Source organism: Gavia stellata, chromosome 4 (assembly GCF_030936135.1).
Source record: "Gavia stellata isolate bGavSte3 chromosome 4, bGavSte3.hap2, whole genome shotgun sequence".
NCBI classification, from domain to species: domain Eukaryota; kingdom Metazoa; phylum Chordata; class Aves; order Gaviiformes; family Gaviidae; genus Gavia; species Gavia stellata.
The window spans coordinates 59,130,128-59,144,474 of NC_082597.1; the positions used below are offsets into that span (position 1 = coordinate 59,130,128).

Below are 14,347 nucleotides of genomic sequence, written 5' to 3' on the forward strand. Positions count from 1 at the left end.
TCTTAACTGCTGGTGGGCTGTCCCCTTACTTACTGGACTATGTATGCTTAAGAAAAGCTCATGTTTCCCGCATCATGTCTCCAGTCCTTTCAGCTTTCTGCTATGATAGTGTCTGTGCCTGTACTTCATGGCTGATAGCTTCGGTTCTTCCCCTTCGGGCTTCAAGAGGCGGTTTTCCTCCCAGTACAGAATTGGCTGGGATACTCTGGTCAGTTCTGGACTTCAGAGACAGGTGGACTTCAGAGTCTCCTGGGGAAGATGGAGGCTGGGTTGGATTGCCTGCAAGAGGAAGAATCCATCTGTTCTCAAGCTGAATCATGAATTGCCTCCACTAAACCAAGCAAAGTGGATTGTTTTCGTAGTTCATACGGATGTCTGTGCACTAAATCCTTCTTACCTGTTGTGAGAGCAGCAGTATGAGGAGTCAGAATTGATGTTTCTCAGAATTTACTGTGGTGACATGCTCTTTGCTCAGGAATCTTCAACTATTTTTAAAAAAGGAGATAGTGTAAGGTAAAAACAAGGACTACGTTGATGATGATTGCAGATAAAGGTGAGATTGCACAGTACAGGGTGTGAATTCTCTCAGGCTCTGGCTTCAGATGGAGATGTTGCCTTTTTTTAAAACATGCTCACTCCATGGCTACTACTTGTAGGTTGTTAACTGCTTCTGGTGGGGAACATCATCAGCCCAGTTAATAAAGGGTTTTAGTGCGTTATCAGCTAGAGCAGTGATAACGCATAGCTGTATATATAAAGGTGACCATTCGATCAGATTTAATAACTTTCAGTTAATGAAGTTATTAATAGCTTAATTTATTAAAGGTGACAGAATGGTAGCTACTTTTAACATGGGATTTTAAGGCAGGTGATGTTGTTATCCTTTTCCTTCTCTAAGCATAATTCATATCTCTACTGTGAGGTTCTTTATGGTGTATGTTTGTGGTAGACTACTGCTTTGTATGACCCAAGCAACATAGCTCTGGGAGCGCAGATATTTTTGGAAGCTCTTGTAGCCTTCAGATCTCGGCCTCTGGGGAAACATTTTGACACTTTGCACTGCCTAAAATATCTCAGTGGATATAACTTCTCGTCCAACCTCGTTCTGGTGTCAAGAGTGCAAAACACCTCCATGAGCCTATAGTTTCAGGCTAAAGCAATAACAAGCTAGACTACAGCTCTTTCTTACCAAGAATTTGGTAGAATTTTAAGTCTGTATTTGCCAGTAAATAAATTTAAATACACAAGTAATTCATGATACACAAGTATTGGCAATGGCAGAAAACTACTCATTAGGCGTTAAGGTAAGTAGGTAAATAATACGATAGATCAAGAAGCTCTGACCTGCAAGTGTTGATGCAATGAGGCCTGAAGTACAACAATAGGAAAGTTGCTGAAAGGGACTCTGCTTTCTGAGTGGACTGGACATCTGAAGGAGGAAATCCTGCCTTCTGCATATCAAGATGTATTTTAGTTTTTTCATCTCGGAATAGTACTGGCCACCGATCACATGTAACAAGTCCTGTGTGCCAGTATTGGAGAACAAACATTCTGACACGAAGTGGCCTCTTTGTGACGATTCTTGTTTCCGAGCTCTTCCTGTGATGAGAGAGCGCTCCAGCCCTGTCACAGGGCAGGACTTTGTTCCTGCTGATGTTGGTTAGAGTTAGAAGAGGTGCTGCTGTTTATACTGATGTGTTTCACCAGGGCAATTTCTGGAATCACCTTTTGCAAAGGACTTGTGTGCTCAGTGCTTCTTGAGCATCCTGCTTTACCTGCATTGCTACACTGGGGACTATGGTACTTCTGTGCAGGGGTGCTTGTGCCACTGCAGCACTCAGCAGCTACTGAACTGTCTATCTTGCTCTGCAAAAGCTATGTGCTGACGCCACAGGACACAGAAACTTCCATAGTGACTGTCTGGTGGAAGGCTGCGATGACTGGATCATATGTTTATCTAAGATCTGTTTAGGTTTTCATATGAGTTACTAGAAGAGTCTGCAGTGAGACTGGGCTGAATGTTATTTAGGAAGCAGGGCTGTGCTGTAGCTGGATTTACTTGCATAAAAGGCCTGGGTAAAATTACATGGAGTTGTCTTTTATAACCCTGTTTTATATGGATTCATTCTACATGTCTGAGTCCTCTCAAACTGAGTTTTGAGTGTATGCTGCTTTTGTGGGCATGGGTCCAAGTACCTTTTCCGTGGCAGCAGTACCAGGTTACAGTGCAGTCACACCTCTGGGGATGGTGCAAGGCAGGACCACGGAGCTGGAAGTGTAGACCTGTCAGCTGGCCTGGTGTTAAGATCTCTGGAACGGTACCCTGCGGTACTGTTGACTCCCAACTCACTGTTTTGTGTGAAAATCTTTTATTTGTGAGTCATGATAATAAATTACTAAGAAACTATGTTCCTCGTCACTTTGTTTGTTGGGATGGATGCAGTCTGTAAATCCTGTTAGAAATCTGTGCTCTTTGTGTGGCTTCCTTTTGAAGTCTGGTTTCTTAGAAAACATGTGTTTTGTTGGGCAGCAGGTCAACCCTAGTAAGGGCTTGTTGGTGCTTGTTTACTGTCTGTTCAGTTAGTGAACTGTGGTAGTGCTTTGGTTTATAAATCCTTGATGCTTCCATCTTCCTGTCAGCAAAGCATACTGGTGTAGCTTGGCTGAACAGGGTTGGCTGTAGCAGGGTTGGCCCACTATTTTGAAGAGATGTGACCCAGCTTTAGGTGACGAAGTTCATGTACTGATAGCACAATAGCTCTGGCAGACCCCATGCTAAGCACTGACTAATACATGCTACGATGGAGCCAGCTGTTGTCAGCTGAAAGTATATCCCATGGAGCTGGGAGCTAGGGTAAGGGCAAGTTCTGCAGCATATGGAATCCCATCCTGCATATGAAATGCTCTTGCTCACGCACCTCAAGCCTGAGGACCTGAAATGGTTTCCTGCACAGGAGGTTGGTTTCCTGGCTATTTTAAATTTTGACCATCTTCGAGAATGGACTGTTTGGCACCTTCGAGGTTTAGATAGTTCACTGCACTCATCTCTTAAGTGAATTTTATAGGGCCACTGCAAAGCTATTTGGGCATACAGAGTTCTCTTGTAGGGATGTAAGGTTGTCGCATGGTGTCTCACATTAGCTTTTGTTGTTCCGTGATTTCTAGAGAATTTGCCTTGTACTCCCTGTGGTTTGCATCTTTAGGGTTAAGTTATTTGTCTGGCACGTTTTGGAGCTGATTTTGAAAGCTCTAGACAGGGAGAGGAGGCAGGGCCAGCTGGAACAGAGCGTATAGGAGGGCCCCTACCAAACTGCCAGTGCCTTGGAAGGCAAAAGCCCTTTGGTGCCAAATCTCTCAGATTTATTATATGTAACATAGTTATAACCTCTGCTGGAAGAAAAATCTGCTGCTTTCATGTCATCCGGGTGGAGAGAAACACACAGCATGCATGTACCTTCCCTTGCACAATGCCCTTGCATCTATGATAAGGTACATCATGTTCAAGCAAGAAAATCGGATTCTGGTCATGGCTGATGTCTGTTAATATCTTTATGCCTCTTAAAACTGTTATTTCCAACAGTCCCTGCTACCATTGTAGAGGAGATGATTCTCATTTACCTGCTTTACAGAAAAATAACTAAAAGCTGGTAGAAGGTCACTCCAGGGAATAGAGCACTAAGATAAAACAAGATGATATGATATAGCTCCTATGCCATGGCATGACTGGAAGTGTGTGTGTGTATATCTACCCATCATACGGCGTGTGCGTGAGCAGTTCATGTAGGAGGCTTCTTGCACGACCTGACATGTGATGGGGATGCTGGCTTCTTGGTCACATAGTAAACTTTTTAAGTCATGGTGGGGAGCATTTGAGATGCGTAGTCCTGCAATGCCTTCTTCAGAGGCTGTGAACTCTGCTGAGGATTTTTTCCCCTGACTGCTGTGCAGGGTTTTAAGTAGAAGTTCTTGGTAATCATTGAGTGAACAAATCAGGTCTGTGAGTGCAGTGATTCATGTCTTCAAGGTTAGAGATTAGAGGGTTACTCCTCATGGATGACCTAAGCATGGGTCTTGTTTTATTTGGCCAGACCCTCTGTCTGCTGGAAAATACAAACATGCCTGTATACATGATTTTAAAAAATTACTATGGGGGCATTTGGTGTTGACCCTTGTATTTAGATGGCCTAGCATTTTCCATACAAAAATTGTGACCTTTCACTAAGGAGCTCTTAAAACTTCCATTGTTTGCAGTAGGCTGTTGACATTTGGTAGGGGAAGCACCATCAGAGAACAAAGTGCCTTTTTATGTTCCACTAAATTAGATTCAGCTTTGAAGGAGATATAAACTGTTAAAATGAACTAGTTCTTTTTTCCTGCTTTCATTCTTCAGGAAGATTCTGGCATGCTACCAAAAAAAAAAGTGCCTCCAGTGCTGGACCTGCTGTAACCGTTGCAGCAGTGAGGACAAGAGCCGTGGTGTTAGGAGCTGTCAGAGCAGCTGTGGCAATGGCTGCAACAGGCTCTTGAAGAACCCAGCACACGTCCTCCTGCCTTGCGGCCATGCTGCTTTCTTCAGGGAATTTCATGGAGCAGGAAAGCCCTCCGCAGCAAACCTCAGTTCAGCAGTTAGCCCCTGTTGTCCCTGCTCCTTCTCTCCCAAGCGAGTCCTTCCCTCCTGCCTCTTGAAACACCCACAACTCCTAGGTATAAAAGAGATGGGGGCAGTTGGCATGGGTGGATGTAGCCCATTGCAGTAGATGTCAAGCCTGCACTCACTGCAGCCACAGGATTTGGTGATATTAATTCTGTCATTTAGGAAACAACATACCTCTATCATCTACAGGGCAAGGAAGCAGCCCTGCCACCTTTCATGGAGCTAGGTCAGACCACTTGCATTCAGCTTTACGCCAGCTTTTTGTCAGCCACAAGAAATTAAGCGCACAAGACAGGATTTCCTGTTGGTGTGGAGACCCTGCACAGTGAGCTCAGCTGAACGGTACTGGCAGGCAGTGCTGGCAGTAATACCCGAGGATCCAGACCCAGCTGGGTGTGGAGAAAGGGGAAGATGGCACGGCATAATTGCGTACCAGAAGCTGCACCGTTTGTTCTCTTTCAAGATGATTCTAATGAGGTAGAAAATGGTGATTTTTGATGGCTTTGAAGATTCTGAAAATAATTTTGGCATTTGCATTTATCAAGAGCCTGGCTGTTTCAGCATGTGTGGCAAGGCTAGGCAGCTGATCTGATCTGGCAGGGACAGATACTGCTCTCGGGTAGGGTGTGCTGCTTTCCACTCCCTTTTGCTTCTCAGAGCCCTAATGCTCACCTGAACCTTTAGGGCACTTCACATCAGTAAATCATCAAAAACTTCATATTTATTCCTTTTGTTGGGCTAGTTTTTTGCGGGATTGGTGAGCTGTATCAGTTTATCTACAGGTTAGAATGAAAACTGGGGCCAGGTTTAGGAAGCTGGTGAGACCAGACAAGGAAGGACAAGGAAGCAGGGACAGCCCTTTATCAATCGTGAGCTGTTAAATTGGTTCAGCCCCTGTCGTGTAACGACACTGAAATAGTCTACCAAGAAAGCAATCATGACTGATTTCTTTCATGGCAGGGCCCAAGCCATATGCAACACAGACAACAAAAAGCAATCAACGGCTAATCTGCTTTATAGACAAGACCACACCAAGCGTGGGATAGAAATTGAAAATGTATTTTAGCTGTGATTGGCACAGCAGTGGTCAAAAAAGGATCCAGCATGGATCAATCCTAAGCTTTTGAGATGTTGAGGTTTCAAGGAAGATGCATGTTTACATTAGCATTATTCAAACTTTGTCTAACATGGGATATTGTGAATTCAATTGTTCTTGGGATGAATAGAAGATCAAGTATTGTCCTTAAACAATAGAACAGTAAAAACAACATCTGTGAACCAACATTTGTAAAAGAATACAACTGTCTCCTTTTTAAGAATGGAGAATGGAAGCAGACAGAAACTATAGCTAAAATTGTTGGCAGCATTTTGTTTGCGTAAAAACAGTTGTAGAATACTTGAACAAGGGACTTAATAGCTTTTTATTGGTTTACCTATTCAGAGCTTCTCCTCTGTCATCATGGCTCACTGTTGTAAATGTTCCATATTTGCAAATCTGGCTGCAAGTCTTTCAAGCAGGGCACCCGCAAAATAAGCATTATACCCATTTGACTCTGAATGGAAATGTTAATTTTAAAAAAGCAGCAAATATTATATTAAGAACACCATGGCAAATTGGAGAGTGTCCCAGTGCCCGGAGGCTGTATTCGCCATCTTTCCTAACTGTGAAACCATCCTTTCTCTTCTTGTTGACCCTTCCTTCATTTGCTACCACCATTAAATCTTCTGCAAGCAGGAAGATCAAACCTGTGTTGACAGAAACTTTGGTAAATAATGGGGTAGGAAAAATGTTCAGATACAGCATTTGTCTGAATGCAATATGTGTCTCTAGAATGAAGACTGGTCTGTATATATGCTCCTGAAAATGAGATCTTAGACCTGTCTATCTGGAGAGCAGACCTCCAGTTTGGAAATACAACGCTGACACTTCTAGAGGACAGAGCGTTCCGTGGCTCTGTTGAATTGGTAATGCTTTTACCTATAGGCTACTGGTTTGAATCTGGCCAGTTCAATAAAAATATTTTAATATGTTCCAAGGTGAAGGACATGGTCCATATATGGTTCCACATAGTGTAGTAAATCTCCTTTCTAGCTTGTAGCTCTCGTTTCCCATTTCTGCTCTGTGCTACTACTTAGCTCTTTGGAACCAGTTGTTGAAACATTGCAGAGTAGTGGGGCCCTGCTGTCCTCCATGTCTCCAGGCTGAGGCAGAGGCAGAGGTCAGAATTGTATTGTACATGATAAACTTGCATGGGTTATCGACAGCCTGCTCTACGTCACAGGTTGAAGTCAAATGATATTTTTCTGAAAAACAAACTGTTGGGGGTTTGCCATTTTCATGGTTTCTGAATCTGTCATCAATTCTTTTGAAAGCTTGGAGTAAAGGTAGGGGGAGGAAATGAAATTTAGGGTTTGGAATCCCTGAGGTTGGGAGTTTTATGTGACTATCTCCTCCAGAGAAACGACGTCACTGGTAAGTTTCTCTTTGTGATAGCCACTTCAGGAGGAAGATGAAATGCTGAATTACATTTGAGAAATGTTGTTAGATGTCCGAGATGAAATCATATAACCATGTCTTGGATGAAATAGTAGAATGAGGGAAGAAAGAATTGTTTAGATTAAAAGGGGGGAAAGAAAAGCAACCTCAAATCCCTAAAACTCTTCTGGAGATTGTTTTTCTTCCTTTAGACTTTTGTGAGAAAACCTGGGGTCTGTGACCAAGAGGATCTGTCTGTCGTAACCCAAGAGAACTGGGTCACGTTACTGGCATTTTATGCCTTTGCCTGTATGCTGGAAATGGAAACATTCTCACTTCTCTTCTTGCACTAAGCCAGCCCCCAAAATGTAGGAAAAATGGATTGCCGAAAATAAATCTTTTTTTTTCCCTTGTCTTTCTGCAGCAATTCGGCAAAATCCTTGATGTAGAGATAATCTTTAATGAGCGTGGCTCCAAGGTAAGTCCTGTTTCTGTACCCGTTTCTCTTGTTTTGATTGCAAAGTAAAAGGCAGTTCATTGCCTAGAGAATATACACTGTAGAGATCAGCAGGAATTAGTGTGATAGGGGAAGCGAAAAACTATTTTGGGGGCTGTCTCCTGTTCCCTCTGACTCCAGACTCGCAGCATGGTCATTTCTGGGCAGCATGTACAAATGCTGCTAGACACTTCTGTCTGTAATGTGGGATCAGGTTTGCCAGCCTTTTGAACAAACAGGGAGTCAGTCACTTACTTGAGCCTTCATACCAACCTGTTTCCATTGCACTAGCAATGGGTGCCCTGTGGGGAAGGCAGAATAAGGTAAAACAGCTTTGTGTGATGGGACACTGCAAGAACAAAGCCTAACCACCCCACCCCCCACTTTTTCGTTGCATTAAAATAATTCTATAAAAAACCTGTCATATCTCATATGTGAAAGGATTTTATTTACTCTATTTTGCAGACTTACTCGGCACTTCTGAGATACCGCCCTTTCATGTTTTGAGATACTTGATGCTTAATATAAGCACCCTCATTCCCCTTGCCCCTGCCCCATGTGGACCTCTCCCCACTGAATTTGCATTCACACACCTATTTTCATCTTACAGATAAGAGGGAAGTTTTGTTGAGGGTTAATGGTAATTTATTTCTCTGGAGATGAGATTTAAAATGTTGCTCAGGTCAGCTGCAGAGAGATTCAGTGATCTTTGTCCTAACTGGCAATTGGTTCTCATCACGTAACCAGTATCACCACAATGACAAATGGATGTGATTCTCTCTCTGCCCAGGAGGTTCAGCACTGGAATAGCAGGGAGTTTTGCAGGTCAGGAGCGAGGTGCATTGCCAAAGCTCTGTGGGGGAAGCTTGCACAGTGCATGTCTATACTCTGCTTGACTTAATCAATGCTAAGATTCCCATTTTCAATTAAAACCAAATTTCCCTCCTCCCCACACACACGTGTGCACACATGTGTGCATGCACACAAGAGGTTCTGAAGTTGCAATTCAGCTAAGCAATTTCGGTTTAGAGTCTATGCCTTTTGCTTGGATTTGAGGTTCACAGTCTTAAGGTGACCTCTTTGCTTCAACATATATTCCAGGGTTTGTTCATGTTCAGAGCCCTCTGCAAATTTCCACCTGTGTTGCCCAAGATGCATTCTGAAATTCTTCATTCTCTGTATTAGCTGGAAACCAGAAAGCAGTTGATCTGTATACAAAAGAAATGAGTGTTAGCCCTTTCCCCATCCTTTGTTTGTGCTTAATACCATGTTTTTGGTTTTTTTTAATAAGACAGTCTGAACAAGTAAATGTCTATATGGCTTAGTTTGAGAGTTTTACTTCCCTTTGTGAATAAAAATCTATATGCTTTACCAAAACAATCAGCTATGCTGAGTTTGTAAATAGTTATTCTGCTCTCTGCTGTTCTTCTGATATTTATAGGCCAGAGCTATCCGTGAATTAGTCTTGATTTTAGTAATTTCTCTTTGGCTTTGGGAGTGTCTCTGGCCTCTATCAAATCCCTACTTGTTTGGATGTAATTGCAAAAGAACAAAAATAACTGGCCTGGCAAAGTGGTGAGCTCTATCCTTCATCCCCCACTGCCTGTGCTTTCCAGAATGGTGTTTTCCTTTCCACACATGAACTTCAGTCTCTTTCTCCCATCCATACAGCCCTGTATTAAATGCCCACGGCTGCCCTTTCCCTTCTAGGCAACACTAACATTGGAGGCTTTCTGTGAAGACTTGATTTATGACTATGAAAAGTACCTTCTTGTGCACTTGTTAAAGCCCAAGGCTTCTGGTTTTCAGTTAAAACAAAAATCATTGCTGAAGAGTTCCTTGATGAATTTTAACCTGAACCCTTAATAAATACATGAAAAAAGAAAGCAATCCAAAGAGATGTTCTTCCAGTCCTTGACCATGCAGTTTTCTACTGCTTTTTTGTTATCTTACAGCAAAAAGCAGCTGCAAAACTGAGAGCCTGTATGAGGGATGGGGCAGAATCTGAACAGAATGAGAAAACACCCAAAGAGTAATTTTTTGGTATCTTTGCATCCTTCTCTACCCAAAATAATTCCTGTTTTAAAAACAATGCAAGATTATTCCTGCTTAGTATGAAAATGGGAGGCCCCAGCGTTTGAGTGGGGTGTAGCTGCACGAAGCACCTGGTATTCACATAATAATGGAAAAACAACAGTTTGGTGATCTGATGGTGAAGCAAAGGAAATGGATCTTTCTGGAGGCCACTCACTCACTCTTGGGTTCTTCCTCCACCTTAGGGGAAAAAAAAAAATCTGAATGCATTTTCCTGCCCTGTGGTTTCCATTCTAATCTAATGATATGAAACCTCTCTCTCTTCTTCTCCTCTTCCTCTCTCTTGGGAATCCGAAAGCAGATGCTCCTGCTGCCTGCCTTGTGCTGTGTTCTCAATGCTCCCTTCCCTTCCCCGGGTTCCTAAGGGTTGTAGAGTTTTGTGTATATGCTTTGTAAATATTTAAAAGGTACAGTGGTAAATCCCAAACTGCCCTGGGTTCGCCCCCACCCAGTGTATGATGGGGTTGAGCAGCGCTTTGTCCCAGCCAAGCTGTGGCAGGAGATCTCTGCTGGGATCGCTGTAGTGCTGGTTGGTAGGAGGGACTGGAGGAAGCGTGTGGGTTGCATTCTTCCTTTCGAATCCACCTGAGATGACCAGGCAGTTTTCTTCGACAGCCTGGGGGGGAACTATGTCAAACTGGCTGCATCTTCAGGATCTTTGTGTATTTAGGAAGTTTGTGACCAAAGAGAGAGCAGCGTGTGTCTGTCACAAACACCTCGCACCTCAGGTTCTTGCATTTGGCTTAGAAAATGTTATTTCTTGACTTTCTCTATCACAGCAGAGTAGGAGGCAGTTAATATTTAGTTTTGCTGATTCTCCTCTCAAAGCAATGTGAATTCTTGTTTCCTAACTCGATTTCTGCCCAGATTCAAACTGTTTAGTAGGATTACACGGGCCCTGGTAGATTTCACACTGATAACTGCTTTGCTACGTATGAGAACTAAGATACAAGCTTTAAACAGCCCTTGAATTTAATTTTGTTTTATTCTTCTTTAATAGAATGACATTGGTGTCCCTTGATATGTTTGGGGTTTCTGCTTGCTTCCAGGAAACTAGCTGTTTGTTTCATTTGTTCTGTTTGCCCTTACATTTCTAGTTCTGACCCGTGTAAGTCCTTTAAATACCATTCTGCTCATGGCTGCAGTTCACCATGCACTTCACTGAACCACAAATAAAACACCTCCAGAGGAAGTCGAGAGTGAGAGGATTCCTGCTCCTTTTGTTAGTGGAGATGCATCCTCTAGATGCATTATTTTGGCACTGTTGTGCTGAACCGAACAAGTGGACATATTTGCAGAATTAATGCAGTCTGCCTGCGTAATGAGTACCCTGTGGTATTCATAAAGCTGCAGGGGAAGGGAATCCAAGCTCTTTGCTCATCAGCTGTATACCGTGTGGCATTCCAAGATGTGCCCTCAATGACATTCAGAGACCAAAGAGAGTGTAAGCACACAGCAAAATCTTGGCTGAAGAGGGAGGTTTGGGGTTTTTTTAGATTTTTAAATGGTAGGAGTTCGTATTAGTGCAGATTGCAAGCTCGTGGTTTCAGGATAGTGTAAGTTTATGTCCCTCACTGCCTTCCACTTGGGAGACCCAGATCTCCAAGTTCTTGTATAGGACTGAAGTGTCTAGAAGCGCTTCATATTTAAGTAAAAAAATGGCTGTATAGTAGCTTACATTTTGTCTTCACAAAGAAATCGCATCTATTGGTGAGTGGAGTTTTGTAAGTAAACCTGTGCTAACTAAAAACTTGTGTGGAAAGCTGTGTAGAAACACTTAGGGGTTTTTAATGTTTGCAGTGAACTGTGGGTTAAGATAAGAATATGAATTTAGGTTTTGATAACTGTGCCTAAAAGACTTTACGTTTGCATGTGCATTTATTTCTTCTTTGAATGGATTAGGTGCTTTGAGTTGAGCCACTCTTATTCTGGACCCAGTTTCCTCTCAGTGAACTAGATACATAAAATAAATTAGAGGTCTTGTTTTCATTTTAATTCTATTTTTATACTTTTTGTTCAGATGTCATTAGTTGAGCCAGAAATACAAATAGTGTTATTAACACAAAGAAGCTTAATAACAAATTAAGTACCAGCTACCAGCGGCGCTTTCTCAGGTCACCAAATCCCTTTATAATGCCAGTGGCATGAAGGAGACATGACCTGTGTCCCTTTATCCTAGTTCCGTGAAGTACAGTTTTATGCCTTCAACCCTGTATTACTAAACTAATTACTTAAATTAGTCCACAACCTGAACTGTTTTTTTAAGGCTGAAGTTGGTGGCTTGACAGTGTAAGCTGATTTACTGCTCCTGTGGGAGCACCTTCCCAGTAGTGCTTATTTCAATGTGTAGGGAGTTGAATCCAGGGTGCTAAATTAGCAAAAAAACCTGATGCAGCATGGAGAGAGAGAGCAATGAGCTTGTCCTCTGCCAGTTTAGCTAGTTGAACTGACAGACCAGACAGTAAGATCCAGGATCGATCGAGGGGAGGAGGAGGAGGAGCACACAACCAGGGACAATGCGGGGCCGTGAAGCCCCTGACCTGACTTGGCTGGAGCTCCTCTGAAGCCCCAAGCTCTCGCTGAGCAGCAGTGCTGGCTGGGCTTCTGCCAGTCGCTCCCAGCCTCTGCCCCCTCCTCGGTTTTGCAGGAGGGATTGGCAGTAGAGCAACGCAACAAGCTGGACTGGGGAAATAATCCAGCTTAAAAATAGCCCTGCAGGTTTTTTTGAAGGTACATTTATGGTTTTTTAGCCAGATTAATTCCTGCATCTGGTTCGCCAGATTACACAGGTACATGGGCAGGTGCTTTATGCATATGTGCCTTAACACACTCAAAGTGTGGCACGGGGGCAGGAAGGAGCTGGAAGAGCTGCTGAAGTGGTGGCAGCTTGGTTTACACTGATTCCCTCACCAATTTAAAGTGTGCATTTGTGTGTGTGACTTCAATAATGTGTTTCTGAATTTCGCGATATGTTTCTGTCAGTGCATTCAGTCCTGCTCATCTCAGGTGGATTATAGCTGAAACCCTCCTACTCTCTCCAAATGCCTTGAAAACAGGTAGCCTAAACTGCTGTCTCCTTGGCCATTTTTTCAGGCTCCTAAAAGTTTGTTTATTATGGAAATAAGGTGGGGGGGGGTGAGGAAAAAAAATTTGGTTAAAAAAGAGCACAGCAGCAGATGACGGCAAGGCCGGTTGCTGGCTGCATGCTCCAGTGGTACAAGGCAAAGACGCTGCTGCTGAGGTGACTGGTCTAAACTCCATGACAAATGAAAGGTTAACAATGCATGGATTTCAAGGGGCTCTGTTTAGTTTCCTTTGGTTTTATTTTCTTTTTTATTATTATTTTACTTTTTTGTTGTGTTTTTTTTTATTTAATTTCTGTGTTCTGGCCACACCCAGGAGAACCGTCTGCTTTTGATTTCTCCCTTTACGGTTACATGGTAAATTTACTTTCTCATTCTTCAGAGATGGAAACGTTCAAATACTATATATATACATTTATTTTTTTTTTCTCCACTGCTCATCATGTTGCTTGTTATTTATTGCAGAGTCTGAGGCCAGACTAAAAGGGTGGCAGTTACTCGGTCTCTTCAGGCCCTTTGAATAAACCTTTGGGTAAAAAGGGGTTAGTCTGGCACTGCAAATTACTCACCAGTCCTAAAAAAGTTTGCTGGGGTTATTTAGTGTTCCCTGGGTACACTGAGGCTTAAACTTATTTTCTGCTTGGGAAAAGTTCCTGACAGTTGCTGGTGGAGAGAAATTTTTGCAGATTTCAGCCTTGTTGTCATAACAGCTGTATTAAACCCAAGCTATTTGTATCATCTAAATTTTAGAAGTCTTTTTTTTACCCAGGATTGTATCTTCCCTTCCTTTGGCTCCATACCTACTACTGTGGAGGAAAGCAGTACCTGCTATAAAGCTAAGCTAGTAAATATTGGACATCTGCCACCTCTTATTTTTTTTCTTTTTTTTTTTTTTTTTTTCCAAGGGCAAGACAACCTTGGGAGGGAAAACTGAGAATTGTTTGTTGTATATGTGTTTAGGTACAAATTAATCCCTATTCTTTACAGGTCATCTGTGAGAAGGAATTAAAATTATATGTATGTGCTTTTTTTCTCTCCAACATCAAAAATACGTATATATAATTGCTAGTTTTTAAACTTAGAAATAACAAAAATGTCAAGCGTGGCTCACCTATTTTTCCTGATGAAAATTTGAATGTCTAAGAGATGCATTAAGAAGACAAACCAAGGGAGCACAAATACTGACTCTGCCATAGTCAACTACGTAAAGCATTAATTCAGCATTGATGTTAAATGGTTCTCAACAAAGAGAGTTGCACAAGCTAAGGACTGATCTGTCAATAAAACAAAAATTGTGGTTAATCAGTTATGTTGTTCAGAATCAGATTAATTCTGTTTTAAATCAGATTGTTAATTATTTTCATGTAGTCTGCACGTGGATTTGTACCCTACCTTGAGTTAACTTATTAAAAACAGTGAAAACTCCTAATCAGTTTAAAGATATTTAATCATAATGTGGTTTATAAAATCCTTTACAGACTTCACTAACTGCAAACAAATGTGAATTACAATAGTCTTAGTTTGGTTCTAGCCTGTGCAGATTA

General features: G+C 42.2%; 1 protein-coding gene across 4 annotated transcripts in view; it reads left to right on the forward strand.

Moving 5' to 3' along the window:
- Positions 1 to 14,347, forward strand: part of RBFOX2 (RNA binding fox-1 homolog 2) — a 167,418-nt gene that overhangs the window by 128,186 nt on the left and 24,885 nt on the right. For all 4 annotated transcript variants that reach the window (XM_059817036.1, XM_059817037.1, XM_059817038.1 and 1 more), the window contains one exon: positions 7,555 to 7,608. In XM_059817036.1, coding sequence (XP_059673019.1) covers positions 7,555 to 7,608 — 54 coding nt within the window. The remainder of the gene's footprint in view (positions 1 to 7,554; positions 7,609 to 14,347) is intronic.